The 19,816-nt window shown below is 39.7% G+C and overlaps 1 protein-coding gene across 5 annotated transcripts in view; it reads left to right on the top strand.

Moving 5' to 3' along the window:
* EMSY (EMSY transcriptional repressor, BRCA2 interacting) overlaps positions 1-19,816 on the top strand; it is a 40,526-nt gene that overhangs the window by 16,753 nt on the left and 3,957 nt on the right. For 3 of the 5 annotated variants that reach the window (XM_069883280.1, XM_069883282.1, XM_069883278.1), the window contains 11 exons: positions 2,447-2,755; positions 4,809-4,958; positions 6,477-6,650; positions 8,841-8,977; positions 10,468-10,641; positions 11,532-11,730; positions 12,624-12,788; positions 14,113-14,268; positions 15,971-16,030; positions 17,076-17,230; positions 18,578-19,141. In XM_069883280.1, the coding sequence (XP_069739381.1) occupies positions 2,447-2,755; positions 4,809-4,958; positions 6,477-6,650; positions 8,841-8,977; positions 10,468-10,641; positions 11,532-11,730; positions 12,624-12,788; positions 14,113-14,268; positions 15,971-16,030; positions 17,076-17,230; positions 18,578-19,141 (2,243 nt within the window). The remainder of the gene's footprint in view (positions 1-2,446; positions 2,756-4,808; positions 4,959-6,476; positions 6,651-8,840; positions 8,978-10,467; positions 10,642-11,531; positions 11,731-12,623; positions 12,789-14,112; positions 14,269-15,970; positions 16,031-17,075; positions 17,231-18,577; positions 19,142-19,816) is intronic. The other 2 variants (XM_069883281.1, XM_069883279.1) reach the window with 2 other exon arrangements.

Here is a 19,816-nt window from a genome sequence, read left to right as displayed (position 1 = left end):
AACCTACTTTCAGGTAGTTGCAGAGAGCAATGAGGTCTCCCCTCAGCCTCCTCTTCTCCAGGCTAAACAACCCCAGTTTCCTCAGCTGCTCCTCGTAGGACTTGTTCTGCAGCCCCTTCATCAGCTTTGTTGCTCTTCTCTGGGCTCACTCCAGAACCTCAGCATCCCTCTTGTGGTGAGGGGCCTAGTATTTGAGGAGCCGTCTCACCAGTGCTGAGTACAGAGGGAGAATAACCTCCCTGGACCTGCTGGTCACGCCGTTTCTGATACAAGCCAAGATGCCATTGGCCTTCTTGGCCACCTGGGCACACTGCTGGCTCATGTTCAGTGGGCTGTCAACCAACACCCCCAGGTCCTTCTTCCCCGGGAAGCTTTCTAGACAGTCTTTCCCTAGTCTGTAGCACTGCATAGGGTTGTTGTGCCCCAAGTGCAGGACCCGGCATTTGGCCTTGTTAAACCTCATGCCATTGGTCTCTGCCCAGCGGTCCAGCCTGTTCAGATCCCTTTGCAGAGCCTCCCGACCCTCCAGCAGATCGACACTTCCACCCAGCTTAGTGTCGTCTGCAAACTTTCTAAGGGTGCACTCAATGCCTTCATCCAGGTCATTGATAAAGATGTTAAACAGGACTGGACCCAGCACTGAGCCCTGGGGATCACCTCTTGTGACTGGCCTCCAGCTGGAATTAACTCCATTTCCCACCACTCTCTGGGCCCGGCCATCCAACCAGTTTTCCACCCAGGAGAGTGTGCGCCTGTCCAGGCCAGAGGCTGACAGTTTCCGAAGCAGAATGTTGTGAGAAACTGTGTCAAAGGCTTTATTCAAGTCCAAGAAGACCTCATCCACAGCCTTTCTCTCATCCAGTAAGAGTGTCACCTTGTCATAGGTGGTGATCTGGTTAGTTTGGCAAGACCTGCCTTTTGTGAACCCATGTTGACTGGGCCTGATCACCCGGTTCTCTTGCATGTGCTTCATGATAACACTCAAGATCCCCTGTTCCATGATATGTGCATTTTATAAGCATCTCAATTTTCAAGTCGTTAAAAATGGAGACCGTAGTGGGTCTGCGTTAAAATTCCTAGGTTTCTGATTTCTGATCCTGACTATGTATGCCAGCTTGACCGATTTGACTGCAGTTAGTCACTGCGTAACCATTTGGAAGGGAAGCTGTGAATGAATGAAAGGGCCTCAGTGACCAGCACTTGAAAAATATTCTGCCTGACCAGTACAGGTGTCACATGGCAATTTTTCCCTATCCGTATTTTCCATTCTTGTTCCATTCTACAAAAAGTTGGGTGTCCAAATCAAGGCTGAAGTGTTATTTTTCCTTCCATATTGCTTTTGTTAATCACATCCTGAAGATGGTGGTCTATGGAGCAGAAAGGCTTACAGCATTATTTCATATTGTTTGAACTGTGGGTCTTTGGTTGGGTTTGATCATGGAAGAAGCTATAATTCTAAGGCATAATAGGTGGAATATCTCAATATCATTTACCATTCTTTTTTTTTCAAGATCATTGGTGTCACTGCAGAAGATGCTGGTGAAACATTTTGTCACATAAAGCAATAGTCGCTCAAACTGTGAAGAAAGTTAAAAGCTGACCAAGGAAATGGAAAAACTGCTGTATATGATGCAGTGACTAAAGGGTTGCTTATATAGGTTGCCAGAATTCTGGCTTTTATGATTTCTATCATTATCACTGCCATCTGTAAATGTAGAGAAATAAGAGTAGATTTTCTTTCTGGTTTTCACTTGTTGGGGCTTGGTTAAAAATTGCCTTCATAAGACATGGACTTTGTCTGTTTTGGTGCTTATGGATCTGCAGTTTAGAGTTATAGATGAAGCCAAATTTTGCTGGAAGTGTTGTGATAACTATGTAAGGGAATGACCGAAATAAGATTTGTTTGGGAACTGTGTCTTTCCATCTTGTTGCAAACTCGTTTTAATCACCTAACCTATCAGCACAAAAAAATGCATGTACCAGAGTTTTCTAGATCACATACCATTACTTGATTCATTCTTATTTTAAAAGAACATTGTGCTTACTGGCATGTACTCCCTTCTAATGTTGGCGGGTTTGATGTTTGTCATCCCCATAGCCTAACTTTTTGTAGTCATGATTTTCAGTTTAAATATTTTGCTTTATTGAGGCTTAAAGATTAGGCTTTGAAAGTATTTGTGAACTATTTATACTACAAAAGGTGCAGGATGTAGACTAGGGTTGTGATCTTTACATTTGCTGCTGTTCTGCCACCACATCAAGAATCTGTATAAAGTTCCCTTGCCTTTGAGCCAAGTGCTCCTGATATGTGGGAGCTTTTTTTACTTGGACGTATCTATGCATCTTTCAGTAGTAAAGATAGTTCAAATGCAAAAGTGGTTAAGAAATTGTAATATTTTTGTTTCGTATTGCAGTGTTTAGTTTTAAACCATTTATTCTTTCATAGGTGTGTCTACATCAGCAATTAAAGTTGCTTCTTCTAGACTACCTTCCCCAAAAGGTTTGGTTGGGAATCCAACTCAGATATTAGCACAGTTTCCCAAACAGCATCAACAGTCCCCCAAACAGCAGCTGCACCAAATACAACAAGCCCAGCAGCAACAGCAGCAGCAGCAACAACAACAGCAGCAGCAGCAACAGCAGCAGCAACAACAACAACAACAGCTGGTGCAGTCTTCTGTAGCTCAACAGCAGCCACAGCAATCTCAGTTGCCACCTGGCATCAAGCCCACCATTCAGATCAAACAGGAATCAGGTAGTTGGAGTTAATCTTGGGTCATATTGCCAATTTATGAGGTCTAACCACAGCTCAAGAAATTTGGGCAGAATTCTGTTGCAAAACGTGCATGGAGAACTGTCAGTAAGTCATAATTAACTTGAGTACGGGATTTGGCATTAAACCTGGATATGAGTAAGTAAGATAGTGAAGGACGTCATAATGTTTTCAGCTAACAGCAGTTGAAGGATTTGGTTCTATCACTATTCTTGTTTGGTTCAGGTATACAGACCACATTTTAGCAATAAATGTTTTATCTTTAGAGAATGAAAGGTATGTGAAAGTCTTCAAAAGTAATGTAATTGGCAACCTGGAGGACACCAGTTTTCTGAAGATCCAACAGCTGTTCGACTGTATGAAGTGGAAAAAAGTTAACCCATGTTTTAATGCTTTTTTCCTGGGTCCAGAAATCAAAACTTACTTTTCAGGTACTTGTGAAAACAAATACAGTTAGATCTGAGACTGGAAGTTGGACTGGGTTCTTTTTGTAACATTGGTTGATACAGATGACTCTGGGCAAGTCATGTAGTCTTTCTATCTTGGCTTTACTCTGCTGTAGAATGTAGTTCTTGTGTCTGTAATATGTTGCAAGAAGTAATGCTTGCAAAGTTGCCTAATTCTAAAGGAAGAAGTGCTATAAAAGTGCAAAGTCTTCTTATGTCCATAGATTATATGAATCAGATCAGTAAAATTGTTTTATATTCATACTATTTAGATCAAAGATTTAAAATAGACCACCAAATGGAAAAATAAAGAGCCCTGCTCCTGTCCTTTGATAAGTTTCCTTTTGGATTATTGTACCATTGCCAAAGGAAAAATATCTACTAATGAAGACACATAAGAGGCCTCCATCCTCCAGTCACTGAACGATATTTGATCAATAAGAGCTTCACTCATTGCCTTCTACCATAGGTTTAGGCTCAGTGTGCTTTATAGTTAAAGCTTCTTTGGAAATATCATCTGGTACCTATTCTTTGTGGAAGACGTGAATTAATTTCCACAGAGACTTTGCTTTTTATCCCATTTTGTGTTTGGATGATACAAAGGCTTCAATTTTATGTTTCCTAACTTCTGATAGTGCATTATTTAAATTTGCGGTTTATTTGCTCCATACTGCTTTTGTAGTCAACATAGAAAGAAAACATCTCCAGAAGATGTTTCACAAGTGGACAAAATTGTTTACCTGTTTGTGTAGAAATACAAGTGCCTACATTTAGATGGGATTGATTTTGGTTGGTATTTCATGGCATATGACCAACATAACGCAATACATTTTCATTGTCAGGGAATATAGGATGCCAGTGTTCTTTTGAACAGGTGGCATGAATCTCCCAGTTTGCAATTGAGAAGTGAATCTTGGAAAGGTCCCACTTCACTGTACAAATGAAAAGGAAGGGATCAGAGTTCTTGCTGTACTTAATTGTCCTCAACCTTGGTTCTTGCTGATCCTACTTGGTTTCAGCCGAGTTCCTTTGTGGCTTCAAGATAACTGATATATCAAGAGGAGAGAAAGGAGCTAACTTCAAGCAACCTTCTGTAGCGAGTATCACAGTTGCACCCACTAGTACTCTTTATGCAGAAAGCTTTTTTTTTAAAAAAAAATTATTCAGAGGGATGAAATTCAACTAGACTAATTAAAGCACATTCAAATTCACAGACTAAACTGAAGAACTATTTCATTCTTAGGTAGTTTATTGTGTATGAACTAATTTGGTATCAATTGTAACCTGTGGTTCCTAGGAAACGTTCTATTTTTTGAGTCATGGGCCAGAAAAGTCACTACAACAAAACAACGAAGTAATGGAATCCCCTGGCTCAGTCCTAGTAGATTGAAACAGGCACATGAAAGGCAAAGATGATGACTATCCTGTTATTTGCAAAGCAAACAGATCTTTTCATGATCAGGAATACATGGGCTCAGAATAAAAGCCTCTATTGAGCCTACTTGCCCACTAGGGCTTGGTCTGAGAAAGCATTTCAGAAAGTAACTTTTCGTGCCTGTATTTTAACAGTGACCTTTCTCCTTTCCTAGGTGTTAAAATAATCACTCAACAGGTGCAGCCCAGTAAAATCCTTCCCAAACCAGTTACAGCGACCTTGCCCAGCAGTAGCAATTCACCTATTATGGTGGTTAGCAGTAATGGGACTATCATGACAACTAAACTGGTCACTACTCCCACTGGTAAGTTCTGGTTCTGAGAAGGTAAGGGAGGGTAAACCCAGACATGCAGGTGATCAAACACAGTTTATTAGGGTAAAAAAAACAAACAAAAGTACTCCTCTCATGAGCAGTAAGCACAACAGCACATTCACAATCCTGTTAATATTTATTTTAGATGAAGATTTTTGCAATGAGTGCTCTTTTATTCGTCCTATGATCTTTTTGAATTAGTACACAAAAATAGAATAATTCCTTCCCCACTGGATTTATTTTAAAGGAAGTTTTCTTGCAACTTATACTTTGCACTTCTGTAGCACCTTCTATTAGACAATTTACATTAGCTTTTAGGTACCTCAAGCAGATAAGTCAGCATCATTCCTATTTTACATATATGTACTTTAGAAGGAGGTGACTTGCTCATAGTCCTGCAGTGAATTTATAAAAAGACCAGTAAACTGAATTTTGAACTCCCAGTGTTCTTCTGAGGATCTGATTGTATTTGCGTTTTCTTATTGCTTAAAGGTAACGTAGACTGTTCAGATTATAAACTGTGAGGAAAACTTAAAAGGCAGCTTTATCCTAGTTTTAAGAAAACTGTAGCTTGCTTCCTGGATTTATAGCATGTGTTGGAAATATTAGCATGAACTAAAGGTGACTGTTCTTTTTTAACTTTTGAAGTAATTGGCAAAAACATTCTTAAGTACATTAAAAAAATCTATCGGTTTTGCAGTTCATTGAATTGGTAAAGCCTGTATTGTGCTCTCTTGGAATTGAACACATGGCTTTCTTGTTACGATAAGCTGTTTTGCTCTGATCTTTAGTAATTAAGGTCTGTAGTGCACTGTCTGCAGCAGTACAAGCAGAATGGAATTATAAGTTCATGTAGCTGCTCGTTCCTCTTATTATTTTGAGCAAGTTTCTTTTGAGGAGTCTCCTGTTTCCATTCTGAGAGCAGTAGGTAGGAAAAACCAGCATATTTATACCATGTCAGGAGGTTTCTTTTGTACTGCTAAATGCTAGATCGATAACGTTGCATTATTGTTATAGATTATATTTTTATCTGAGAGTGATATTCAGCCCAGTCATTGGTAGTGTTCTTTATAAACAGTTTGTTGCATGGGAGAAGTGAGCGTATGGTTGTCGTTCAGGAGAGGAAGGGATCCGTTCTGGTAGTGTCATCAGATGCTGAGTTCTTGGACATTGAAAAGGGAGCGATTGGCAAACATACATGCAGAATATAAACACCTATTTAAAATTAAAATCTTAGGCACAAGGATGTGAATTAAAATTATGGCAGTCTTGGAACATTTGATAAAATACTTCAGGAAACTCTTGATTTAAATTAAAGTTGATATATAATTGGCTTTTACTCTGTAGTTTTAAGAAGTACTAGGAGAACTGTAAGCATGGTAAAAAGTTGCAGTGTCGGGTCTCTGAATAAGATCTAATGCTTTTCTCCTAAACTAACTTATTTTTCCACAAATACTAGTAGAAGATCATGTTCTAACAGCGAACTTTCTTGTTCTGTCTTTAAAACAGGAACTCAAGCAACATATACGCGACCAACAGTTAGCCCCTCTATAGGGGCTCGGATGGCTGGAACTCCAGGGGCTGCTACTTATGTGAAAACTACAAGTGGTAGCATCATTACAGTAGTACCAAAATCCCTTGCTACTCTGGGAGGGAAGATTATCAGCAGTAATATTGTTTCTGGTAGGCATATGAGTTATTTGATATTAAGATATTTCAAAAGTAACTTTAGAGTTGCTGTAATCATTCAGGGCTTTTCTGTGGGTTGCATGCTCAAATAATTATTTGAAGCTTTACTGGAGAAGTTAATTCAGAAGAAAAATAGCTGAGAATGAAGAAGAAAATAATAGATGGAGGTCATGGAGGTAAAGTGTTAATACGGATTGCAATAGTTCCTGTGTTTAAGAAGGAAACATCTAATGTGAGGGAAGCCTTGAAGAAAAAGAGAAATATGCAGAGGAGAACTATTACGTTATGCTCTGTTAGAGGTCAGAACAATCAGGAAACTGCATTAGGTCGAATTAGAAGCATTTTAGAGTCTGGGTGCTGCCCCTTTCTATTCCACTCCCTGTCCAAAGAGCCAGAATAAAAAGTAACTGTGCATGCTAATTTCATCTGTTCAGTCTCTACCTTATCTTGTTTGTCTTTTGCCAGCATCAACCTGTCTTTTCCATACCCCATGTTCTAACTTAAGTTTTTCCTCTCAGCCCCATGCAGACCCTGCTGCTTATCTTTGTTAGTCTCCTGACCAGCCTTGATGCTCTGCCAAAACAGCCTCTAAACGCAGGGTCTCTTTAGGACCAGGACTGAGCACGCTCTGACCACCCACAATTTCTTGGTAGCTTTAACAGTGCTAATGCAGTGAAGGTCCTAGCTAGGTGCATATGTACAGCAAGGTCTGCTGGGTCTGTTCCTCCTGTGTAGTACTATCCTTAAATTATTTAGAGGTCCAGCTGTTGATGCTTAGAAAAGACCTAACGTGGCACCAGCCAGCTGCTGTCACTAGAAGGCGCTGCAGAAGCTATCCAGTAAATGCACTCTGGGATGTTGTCTGGTAGAGGTTCCTCAGTTTTTTTCAGATCCTGATATCTACAAAATGATACAGTAGCTTCTTTGGGAACAAGTAACATTTTTAGGCCTTGTGGTGAATTGTTAACAAGTCTGGATCAAATAGTTTTTATACAAGTGTAAGTTTTATTCTGAGCACTAGCTAATGCAAGGAAGTCCTTGTCTAGTCGTGATAAAGATAGTAACAGTTGCCCTGAAACAAAAGGGCAAGTTGGTGAGTTATTTTGGGATTGTTGGGGGGGTGTGGGGGTGGTTTTTTGAGTTTGGTTGCTGAGGCGGCAGTGTTTAGATGCCTCTGAAGTCACTAGAATTAAGTAAATTGTGATCTTGTCTCAATAAGACTTCTCTTTTCTAGAATTAGTAGATTAATCTGAAATGTATAGTGAAGTATCTACAGGTATGACTGATAGGTAGAAGGTAATGAGCGCAATACTTGGGTTTGCATCTCTACTGTGACTAAGTGGTACTTTTTTCAAGGAGAAAGTGGGAATTGTTGATAAAAAGCTGTCTGAGCAGATACTGAAATGGTGGTCTGGTAACACTGATGGCTTGCATATTGGTGTACTCTTGTAAACTGTGGAGGGCTGACCAGAATAACCTGTCAGTGCAGGTGAATAAAAAACTGATACAGGGAGTGAAACGAATCAAATACTGGGAGAGGAAGAGAAATAACCAACACAACTCTTCAAAAAATAACAAAAAAAAAGAAAACAAAAAAACCCAATCTCACGCTTCCAATCTCAACTTTAAGAAGTAATTGTAAAACAACAGCATTATTTTTTCCTTCTTTCAATCCACTACTTGTTACTTGTATTACACCAGTTCAATGCCAGAAACAGCTGGCATTTCTCTGGACCAAAGAAACATTCTTGGTATGTAAATTCTTCTGCAGAGGTTATCTGTAGAGGAGCATTTGTCTGTGCAAGTAGGACCTTGAGTTTAGTATTAGTGGTGTCCTTAGCCCCTCCTAATTCTAGCCTTTGAAAAGTTAAACATGTTAGACTGAGAAAGCTGTATCGGTCTGCTCCATAGTTTGTGAGAAGGGGATGACTGTCCTAGTATAGATTACATTACTCTGTCTTGGGCATGCCTGTTTTTACTGTAGGTGAAGGATTTCTAGATTGGGCATGTAATCTTTCTATGCTGAGTTGGATGATAGAAATTCCCATTCCAGATCCTGCCTTTTCTTTTGTTGTGGTGTCAAATTTAAATGCAGTGATTCCTATATAGCTCACCACCTTCTCCAGTGGAAGGAAATGTACGTGTAATAAACTGCACATTATTTCTTTTCTTACAAAAATTTAGGAACTACAACAAAAATCACTACAATTCCAATGACATCCAAACCCAATGTGATTGTTGTGCAAAAGACTACTGGAAAAGGAACTACAATTCAAGGGCTTCCAGGCAAAAATGTTGTCACAACACTGTTGAATGCTGGGGTAAGTAGGAGTTTCAAGTCTCAGTTAGATAGCAAAGTGGCAAGCTGTGTAGTGGCTGCTGCATCCATTCTGCTAAAGTCTTTATTAAAAGCACACTGAGCATGAGCTCCTTAACACATGCAGCATGCCTTAATGTCAGGGATATTTGAAAAGCAAGTGTGTTTTGCAGGATATGAACGGTGCTTAAAGCAATCTGGGAATGTTCTTAAAGTTAAAGGAAAATAAAAACTTTTGAGCTTGCCTCTTTTCCATGATTAATGCTTTTGTAATCCTGAAGGGATTGAGGAAAATTACTAGAACCCTATCTTTTTTATCCTCTGGTGAGAACCATGATCCTGTGTTATAAACTTGCATCTCCAACTGTTTATCTTTTGGATGTGAAGGGCAGAAATAAACTGCCCCTTCGCAGTAAGGGCACAGTCTTTCAGTTTCTCGTGTGTAACAAAGTAACATCCCGTGTATGAGTTTTGTATAGGTTGAGTTATCTTTTGGTACCCTCACTTGTAATAAGCCTAGTTTCTATCTTCCACTTGATTTACACGTAAGTGCTAGTAAATAAAAATGATCCATGTGCTGTATGTTCCTAGATAGAACTGTGAGATCTCATGTATTAGTTGCGTACTCCTTAAAAGTCTACTTGGGTAGCTGAGCTGAGTAGGGAGGGTTTTTTAAACCTTTTATGATTTTTCAAGTTTTTGAACTTTCCTAGTTAACTTGAAGCTGCATTTTCACACAAGTGGAAATCTTATGATGCTACAAAGTGTGAACCACCAGAATGTGATATTTTTGAAACAAGTATGGTTCTTGGGATTTCCAGCTACTTGATGGGAATTGGAATATCAAGAGAACTGGCAACTAATGTTATTCATCTGTTTTGTTTGTGTGCAGAGCTGAAAAGAAGGATACTCAATGTCTTTGGTTTTCTTAAGCTATTAGGAGTCTAGTCATATGTTAGCACTATTCCAAAGTCATATACATCCTGTGAAGTGGCTCAGAATCTACATTTTTTTAAATGAGCTTGTAGCCTTAAAAAAAAAAAAAAAGTCCATTCAAAGATCTGTGTTTAAATAACTTCTTTTTAGAATTTCATTTCAAGTTTTGTAGATGTCTTGCCAAACTTGGTGTTAATAGAAGTGAGTGTTTTAAAAACATTTGTAGAGGATTTGAGGAAAGTTCTCATTACGGGAATTCTCTGTAGCAACTTCAGAAATCTTGTCAGTGTCTTTTAGTTGCTTCTTTTGTTCATCCCCTCAGAGCCTCTCAAAAGGTAAAGTAATTGCGAAGGGGATTTTGGAGGCTTTTCCATTCAAAGTCATACGGGGTTTTTGTTCTTGGTCTTTGAATGCTTTTTATCAAATAAATCTAGTTGCAGAAGCAGGTTGATTTCATGGTACACACATTCACCTGTGATTTTGTATTTTTTTTTTAGAGAAGTGGGTCTCTCTGAAGAATTTATCTAAGTTAACCTGTAAACTTTGACTTCTCTACAGGGGGAGAAAACTATTCAGGCAGTGCCAGCAGGAGCAAAACCTGCTATCATCACTGCCACAAGACCCATCACAAAAATGATTGTTACACAGCCAAAAGGAATAGGGTCCACGGTCCAGCCAGCCACCAAAATCATCCCAACTAAAATTGTTTATGGTCAGCAAGGGAAAACGCAGGTACAGTGAGGACCCATTTCTGTCTTGAAATGTACCCCATAATTTTAATAAGAAGTAAATAATTTTTCACTGTTGCAGGATAAATATGTCTGTGGGGAATGAGACTTAGGGGTGTAGCGAGGTGGCTTTGACTCTGATTTCTTGAGCACACTATTTGCATTTGTTAGCTGTTTCTGGAAGCCTAGAGCAAGCCAAAAGGATTTACTAAGCCTTTCACATAGCTGAAACCGTCTTGTTGTGGCTCTAAATGCCGATTTTAAGTCTTACAGCTAGCTAATGGCTTGATCAGGAGAACTAAAGAGGCAGAGTCTTGAGATAGGTCATTCATCAGATTTGTGGTTTTATTGAAGATGTTTTCTGGTTAATGTGTGTTCAGGTTGTCCCTGCAACCTTGTATAGTTGATATGGCTGTATACAGAGAATCTGGCTCATTTTCAGCTTTTTCTCTGATTGCGCTTAGTATTTAAAAGAACTCAACTTCTATCAGATATAATATTTTGCATGTCTTGATTGTTCAAGACTGTATTTATCATGGGTTGTAGCAGAGGGGTGTTTGTTCTTATCCGTTAAGTGCATGTTCCAGCTCACTTGCGTAGCTTTCTCTTGTCACACTGTAGTTGTATGCGGCCTTGAAAAATGGCTGTTTAGTGGTTTATTATGTTAAGTGCTCCAGATTACTGAGTATGAACTACATTCTTGTGCATTGCCATTTACTTGGGCTTTCTCATTTAATAATCAGAGCTGCTGAATTTACAAGTAGACTTTTTCAGTAATTGAGTATTGTGTAGGTCTCGTACATTGATCTGTTTGAGTGGCGCACTGTACTGTGATTGGTAAGTTCTGTTTTCAGGAGTGCTCTTACTATACAAAAAAATTGTCTTTATAATTAGGTTCTCATAAAACCAAAGCCAGTGACATTTCAAGCAACAGTTGTGAGTGAACAGACCAGGCAGTTGGTGACTGAAACGTTACAACAGGCATCAAGGGCAGCAGAGACAGGAAACTCTTCTCTCCCAGAAGTGAAAGAAGAACCCCAAACCTACACGGAAAGCAGCTCTTCTTCTACAGAGTCCTCCCAGAGCTCCCAAGGTGTGTATTAGTGTTGCATGAAATACAAATAGACTGTCTCACAAGTGTGCTAACTAGTTTCATATAACTCACTGCATCTCTTTTTAGTGCAGGTTTTCACTCAGTCTGTTAGCAGTGAGTGTCATTGTTCTCTTCCATTATGGCTTTGTTTAGCTTTTATGAACAGTTTACTATGAGCTTTCATGTGCTATGTGAAAAGTAGAGATAGTGGTTTCTTGTTGGACTCCGACTTGCTGTTATAATGCTTGTGGCCTGCAGCCTGTTCTGTCTTTCTGGATGGTCTGCAGGAAGTAGGCAGTGTAGCAGGTTTTTTTGGCAGCTCATGCTCTGCCGCCGTCTTTCCTGAGTGCATTGAAGCATCTGTCTTCTGCATGACTGAAAACTGTCACCTTTTATATATAATTCTGTAACTGTTGTCCTATACTACTGTTTTAAGTAAAATAAAAGGTTTTGAAGATTCAGCAAATTTATGAGAATTTAGGAGCTGTTAATTCAGAATGCAGATTGTGCGTTGATCACCTGGACTGCTAAATCCTTCTGCAAAAGAGGAGGCAGGTTCAAATCCAAGGCAGGTTCAAAATACAAAGACCTACTGAACTTTGATTGTTCAAACCAAAGCGTTAACAAACAGCTAAGATATAGGATCTTTTTTTTTTCTGTAAACTGTTCATAACTTCAGCACTATTTTACTTCAAGAGTCAATTGTGAAAATAAAAGTGTGTTGCAGAATGAGAGTGTTCATTTTTGACAGTGTTCAAAGTGCTAATTGGTAATGAACAATGTAGTCTAATTTTGAACTACAGTCCTGCTTTAAAGCAGGAAGTTGAACAAGAGACATCCAACCCAAAATTATTCTATGATGACCTGATATGCCTTGGTTCTTTTGCAAACAGATTCTCAGCCTGTAGTTCATGTGATTGCTTCAAGAAGTCAAGATTGGTCAGAACATGAAATTGCTGTGGACACAAGCCCTACAATAATTTACCAGGATGTATCCAGTGAATCTCAGTCAGCTACATCCACGATAAAAGCTTTGTTGGAACTTCAGCAGACAACAGGTATCAAAACATGGATGGTTGTTGTGTGGCTTGACCCTCGCTGGATGCTGGGAGCCAACTAAAGTTGCTTTGTCACTCCCCACTTCAGCTGGACAGGAAAGAGAAAATAAAATGTTCATGGGTTGAGATAGGGACAGGGAGACACTCACTAGTTATCATGGGCAAAACAGACTCACCTTGGGGAAAATGAGCTTAATTTATTCCTGATCAAATGAGAGTAGCATAATAGAATTAAAACCTAAATTTTGAAACACCTTCCTCCTACCCCTCTCTCCTTCCTAGACGCAACTTTGCTCCTCAGTTCTGTACCTACTCCCCCCTGAGCAGCACAGGGAGACAGAGAACGGGAATTGCAGTCAATTCATCACATGTTGTTTCTGCTGCTGCTTCCTCCTCAGGGGGAGGACTCCTCAGGCACTTGCCCTACTCCAGCATGGGGTTCCTCCCATGGGAGATAGTTCTCTGTGAGCTTCTCCTACATGTGTCCATCCCACAGACAGCAGTTCTTCACAAACTGCTCCAGTGTAGGTCCCTTCCACAAGCTGGAAGGTGCTTTAGCGGTGGTCCCCCATGAGATCACAAGGCCTCCTCTCTCCATGGGTCTACAGACTCTTCCAGGAGTCTGCTGCAGTTGAGGCTTTCCACAGAGTCAGTCTCCAGCGTGGGGTCCTCCATGGGCTGCTGGTAGATATCTGCTCCACTGTTAACTTCCATGGGCTGCAGGGGGACATCCTACCTCACTCTGGCTCTGGCTGCAGGGGACTTTCTGCTCTTGCACTTGGAGTACCTCCTTCCCCGCTTCTTCACTGACCTTCATGTCTGCAGCATTGCACTTATTCTCACTCCTCTCCTTGACTGCAGATTCCATTGTGCAGCTTTTTTCCCTTTCTTAAGTCTGTTATCCCAGAGTTGCTACCACAATCATTATTTGGCTTGGGGTTGGCCAGCAGCAGGTGCATGTTGGAGCTGGCTGGCATTGCCTCTGTTGGATGTGGGGGGAGCTTCTAGCGGCTTCTCTAAGAAACCACCCCAGTAGCCCCCCGGCTACCAAAACTTTGCTGAGTAAACACAATACAGTTTAGAACAACTTCAAAGCTTATTATGTGCTTAAGCAGCAGTTTGTCATAAGTTCTGTAATTGAAAAGGGCCTATCTTGAATCAGCGTAACTCCTTTCTCCTTATCCTGTAACAGTTTGCTTGAATGTACTGTATAATGTTCACTATCTATTTAACTAAACTTTTGCATTTATATTGGAGGTTTATTTAATTATGGAGATGTACATACTGGAGCTTTATTTAATGTTTTTATTTTCTTCTAAAACAGTGAAGGAAAAATTAGAATCGAAGCCAAGGCAGCCTACCATTGACTTGAGCCAAATGGCTGTCCCAATCCAGATGACCCAGGAAAAGAGGCATTCTCCAGAAAGTCCTTCAATTGCTGTAGTAGAGTCAGAATTAGTTGCTGAATATATCACAGCTGGTAAGTGACTGAGGTAGTGTGAAAGTGGGTTTGCAGTTGAAGCCTGGAATCTTCATTTTGGATTTTTTTGACAGTGGGTTTCATTATTGGTTGTCACTCTAATTGCTGTTGAGGAAATGAGTATTTTCTTCCTCTCTTAAGATGCTGTACGGGGGACAGAGGTTGCATCTGCTTTTCTGGGCCATAGTGGAGGATGTTTTTAACTGATATGTTGGATTGTTGCTTCAAGACATACTAGTTGAACAGGTTTTCTGTTTTCTGTTTGGATGGAGAGGACAGACTGTTCCATGTATCTTTAAGGGAAATGTCTAGTAATGAAAAAGTTGAAAATGAAGTTACAGAAACTGTATATTTTTTTTTTGTATATATGTAGAGGAGTCAGACTTCGGGTTAGTTTAACCCATACTTGTAAAATATTACTTGCTTACCAGGGTTAAGTGGGTTTTTAAGCCAAGTGTGCATTTAGCATGCTAATGTAGTCCCTGACTTCCATTTGCTAAAAGGTTTTGAATTGGTAAATTTGTACTCTTTAAACAAATAAATTGTTCGAATTTATTATATTTGGGATTCAACTCTTAACTTTTTAAACTCTTGACCCCTATCTGGATGTCCAGTTTTCTGCAAGTCCTTGACTGCCTTCCACTGAACAACTCTTAATTATATCATGTCCCAAAACACTGGCTGTGAGCCACTTCCCATACATACCTGAGAGGATCAAATTGTCTGGTTTTGAAGTCCATATTATTGGTCTCCCTACTTACTTTATTTGGAAAATGAAAACAGAAGTGTGTTAAAAATCTGCATTGGAAAAGAGGAATAAAACTTGATTATATTAAATTGTATGTCCAATCTGATATTTTCATTTTCCTGCTCAGTACTTCACTTTCTTTCATCTCTTGTATGGTCTAACTTTCAAGTTGTGTGAAATTGGAGCTGGGGAGGGGTTATTGTTGTTCTTCTAAATAACACTTACTGTACATGGCTTCAGGTTTTAATGCTTGAGTCATGCTCCCTTGGATCTCTTCTAAAACAAGATCAGAAATACAATAAATAGTGCTAAAATGATCTCAAATTAATAGTTATCTTTGACACAGATAACGTGCATTGAGCTTCTCTTCAAGGTCCCAGTTTTCGCTGTATCTTGCTGTAAAGGTTTATGTAAAATAGGGCCCTTATCAGGGAGGATGGGAAATTACAGTTGATATCTTTGTAGACTTATCTGTTTTTCTGCAGCTTAGAAACCATATAAAGTACAAAAGTTGAAAATTTCCTTGAGATATGATTACTGTTGGAAATACTGGGATTTTTATAAACCTTGAGTTGGTCAATGGGAGTCTACTGGAGAAGTACAGGCTCCTGTGGGTTGACTAGCAGCCGTTACTGCTACAGCACAAAACTGGTTATTTTGCCCTTAGACTTTTGTTCCCCTGGTGTCTGTGAACAGTGCCAGGGAATGCAGGTAATTTTCTTCTTGTTTTAATTTATGCTTTTCAGGATTCATCAGTAATCTATGTAGCTATATTTTCTGCTAAAATTTCAGTAGGAAGACAGTAAACAGTCTATAACCTGCTATGAAATCTGCTCCGTGTACTTAGACCAAAGGATTAATCTATATGGGAGCTGGGATTCAACAAGTGCTTCCTCTTGAGATGAAGGGAGCGGTTTGTACATCTTAGTTTCACCTCTTTTTGTCTGTCTGCAGACTCAGGAAGACAGCACTGTATTGGTTCACATTCGGAAGAATATCTACACAACCATATAGGTTAGAAACTTTACTTTTAAATGAACTTTTCAATTGTGCAGGAACTGTTGGAGGATATCCATGACAGATCTGGCACAGCATGCAGGCCAGTATGGATATAATCAAACTCCTTCCTTGGAGTGGGAAAGTAAAATTATTGTATTAATTCAAAATATGACCTTTCTTTTAACTTTCAGGAAATTCACTAGAAACTTAAGTTACGTTACAACTGAATTTAAACTTTGCTTGTTTTCCTTCAGTTATTCATTATTTTGTAATTAAAAAGTTAATTAAGCAAATATTTACATATTAGTATGGACAAGCATAAAGTTATTTGGATTCATGTCTTATCAGTGACTGCAATATAGAATGGTGGTTTGGGTTTTTTTTCTCAGCAGAAGATCATTTCTTTGTTGGTCCACTATTTAATTACAGTGGCATCACCATGCCTCTAACTCATGTTATAGCCTTTCTAAAAAGTGCCATAGACCCATGACAAGGTCTCCATATTTTGGTCTGTGGTTTCTGATAAACCTCACTTGTTCTCATAATACCCAAACATTTTCTAATTGCTGATCTTTCAAATTTAACCTGTGCTCTGGAGATTATTTATTGCACCTTATCAGTGGTAGAGATATGGTGAGCAAGGCTTGCTGTTCTTAATTGCAATCAATTGTGAAGGTACTTCTAGCATTATAAAAAAACCCAAAAAATAACTTGTGCACTACAATGTAGTGCTTGTGGTTTAAAAAGAACCCAGCTGAAAATAGAGTATAAATTATGCTTGCAAAGTTGGTGTGTTGGGAGGGGGGACCAGAGAAGTTCAGACCAGGCTTGATTACTTGGGAAACAGAAAAAAGCAAACCCCCTCAACTGCTACTATAAGAGGCTTCTCAGGCTAGATCTACACTTCAAGGTTGAAGCTAACGTACAGTAAAAGATGTATTTCATACTCAGATCTTTATCTCGCTCATATATGCTTTCAGTTGAAGCTTAAATGCAAAGCAAATAGTTGAAGCTACTGCCGTTAGTTTTGGAGAAGTGCCACTGACCTCTTTACTTTCAGTTAGTCATCGGTCCCAGCCCCACCAGCAGTCATCTCAGCCCCAGAGGACTCTGCTGCAGCACGTGGCTCAGTCGCAGACAGCAACGCAAACTTCTGTTGTGGTGAAATCTATCCCTGCATCTTCCACAGGCACAATTACCCATATCATGCAGCAGGTTGTACCCTTTCTTTTCCCAACAGTCTATAAACAGCAGGAGATTAAATGAATGATATAGGGCCAGGGCTTGTTCTGAATTAATGTGCCGTGTTGCTGCCACTGAAAATGCTATAGTGTAAAGACAAACTAATAACTTAATTTTAATATTGCCTGTTTTGATGGTGAGGGTGGTGGGATTAAAGGGAAGCAGTTAATGAGATTACTTGAGACTGTTTAGTTTAAGAGGTATTAAAAGCCTCTTTGGAAAGAAGGGGCTTCCTAGGTGAGTTCTTGCTCTCTATATGTCATCTCTCCAGCAGCAATAAGCTGCTTTTTTTCTATACGTCATATTGCAGGGGCCTAGGGTTTTTAGATTGTGTTGGTATTAGTGTAGGGGTGAAGCAGGATCTAGTCAGTGTACAAAGTACACAGCATCTTTTTCATTTGAGGGCTTTTAGTTTGTGAATAAGCAAACTTCTCTGAATCAAAAAGATCATGTTTAGACCAGTATTGTGAGGATATGAAGCACTTCAAACAAACAGTATAGCTTGTGGTGAAATATTAGTGAAACCACTCCAATGCCTTTGTTCAAGACATGCTCAACTCTGTAGTGCTTTGACTTCTAGGAACCTCAGCTGTGGATGAGGACAGTACTATGTTAGGTTATAAACCCACTTCAGAGACTGTATTTTCACAGGTGCCGAGTGCCTCATCTTGCTAAGGCTGTTTAATTAGTTTATATCAGTGTACAAGTATAGTAACATAGATATCTTGCTCCCTCAAATCCCTCAAAAAAAATCAAACCATGTTTGATGTTTGTACAGTTTTTTTGCACAAAGCCCAAGAAAAATTGCAATAAAATTTCGAGGAAGGAAGAAGAAGAGGGAATCTTTATGGAAATAGAGTAGGTTGAAGGTATTTGGGGAGCTGCAGAGGAAACCACGGAGAAGATGGCTAGGCTCTCAAGAGGCAGAGTAAGAATTTATTGTGGAGAAATACTGGCTTTAATGAGGAACTACTAGTTCAACTGCCTGCTGATCCCTGCTGCTTGATATACAACTGCCATGCAACCTTAGCGGATTTTAACCTTAGTCTGATGCATATGGGGGCTACATTGTCTCCACTGAGGATTAGTTATGCAGTTAATGTTGTCACACAGAGAATGTACCACATTTCAACATGATAAAAATAGCTATTGATTGCTTATGTAATGTAGAATATCCATGTAAGGGCACCTTTTTATATGTGAATTGGGAGCCTGTGGTGGTTAATAGCCCAGTTGAAACATTCAAAATTATTTTTAGATTGTGTATTCTTACAATTTATATTTGTCCTTACTAACATGCTCTAACTTCTTCTTATTAAGGCCTTAAGCAGTCACACTGCATTTACCAAACACAGTGAACAACTTGGAACTGAGGAAGGAGAAGTGGAAGAGATGGACACCTTAGATCCTCAGACTGGCCTGTTCTACAGATCTGCCCTGACACAATCGCAGACACAAAAACAGCAAAAACTGAGTCAGCCACAGCTGGAACAGACTCAACTGCAAGTGAAAACTCTGCAGTGTTTCCAGACTAAGCAGAAGCAGACAATCCACCTGCAGGCTGATCAAATCCAGCACAAACTCCCACAAATGCCCCAGCTTTCTATAAGGCATCAAAAACTAAGCCCCCTGCAGCAAGAGCAAGCACAGACCAAACCAGATGCACAGCACCCCCCACACCACATGATGGCCAAAGAAAGGCAGCTCCCTACCTTAGTGGCACAGCCGCAGCAAACTGTAGTACAGGTGCTTGCAGTAAAAACCACGCAGCAGCTGCCCAAACTGCAACAGGCACCAACGGCACAAAAAATCTACGTGCAACCCCAGCCCCCCCAGAGTCAAATGCAGCTACCTGCCTCTTCAGAGAAACAGCCAGCAAGCCAGGTAACGGAATATTGATAGCATGCAAAATACACGTCGCTGTTCAAGGAAAAAAAAACAATACACCAACCCTGTTGCTGTAGCAGTGTTTTGTCCTGGCAAGAGAGAACTCCTCCTTCCACTGGTATTAATTAAACTGGCAGAAGGTTGGCACTAGGAAAGAGAAGCACATGTTATAGGGGAAAAATCCATAGAGCTTACAAACATATTTTATTGGACAGATTTTATGAATTTCTGCCGCCACTGGTGCGTGGAATTTGTCCCTAGTTATTTTCTTTAAGTTTTTAGATATGACACGTTATTAATTTCCTTTCCCGTAGCGCTTTTTATTTCTGTGGAAATAAAAGATGAATACACTGCAGTCTCCTAAGGCTCTCCGTTGCACATCTTCCTTTGTAGTTTACATCTTCCTTAAGTTTTGTGGCTTTCATGTACAGGAGTAATTTGCTTTTCCTTGGGAGGGGAAAAATGTGAAGACTGAATGTGGAAAAAAAATTATCTGTATTTTAACTAATTCCAGGAAAGTACAAGTATTGGGATTTCTTGCCCATTCAGGAATACATGTGAAAATGAGAGTTAACAAACATCACTTGGGGATGTAAATCCCAAAGGAAAATGAGGCTGCTGTGATATTATTCTGCTACAATCCTTAGCTAGCAGCCTAAAAAGCTGCTTTTC

The sequence above is a fragment of the Phaenicophaeus curvirostris genome, chromosome 1 (assembly GCF_032191515.1).
Source record: "Phaenicophaeus curvirostris isolate KB17595 chromosome 1, BPBGC_Pcur_1.0, whole genome shotgun sequence".
Lineage (NCBI taxonomy): Eukaryota > Metazoa > Chordata > Aves > Cuculiformes > Cuculidae > Phaenicophaeus > Phaenicophaeus curvirostris.
The sequence above is the reverse complement of the archived record's forward strand: the minus strand, read 5'-3'. Positions and strand labels throughout refer to the sequence as shown.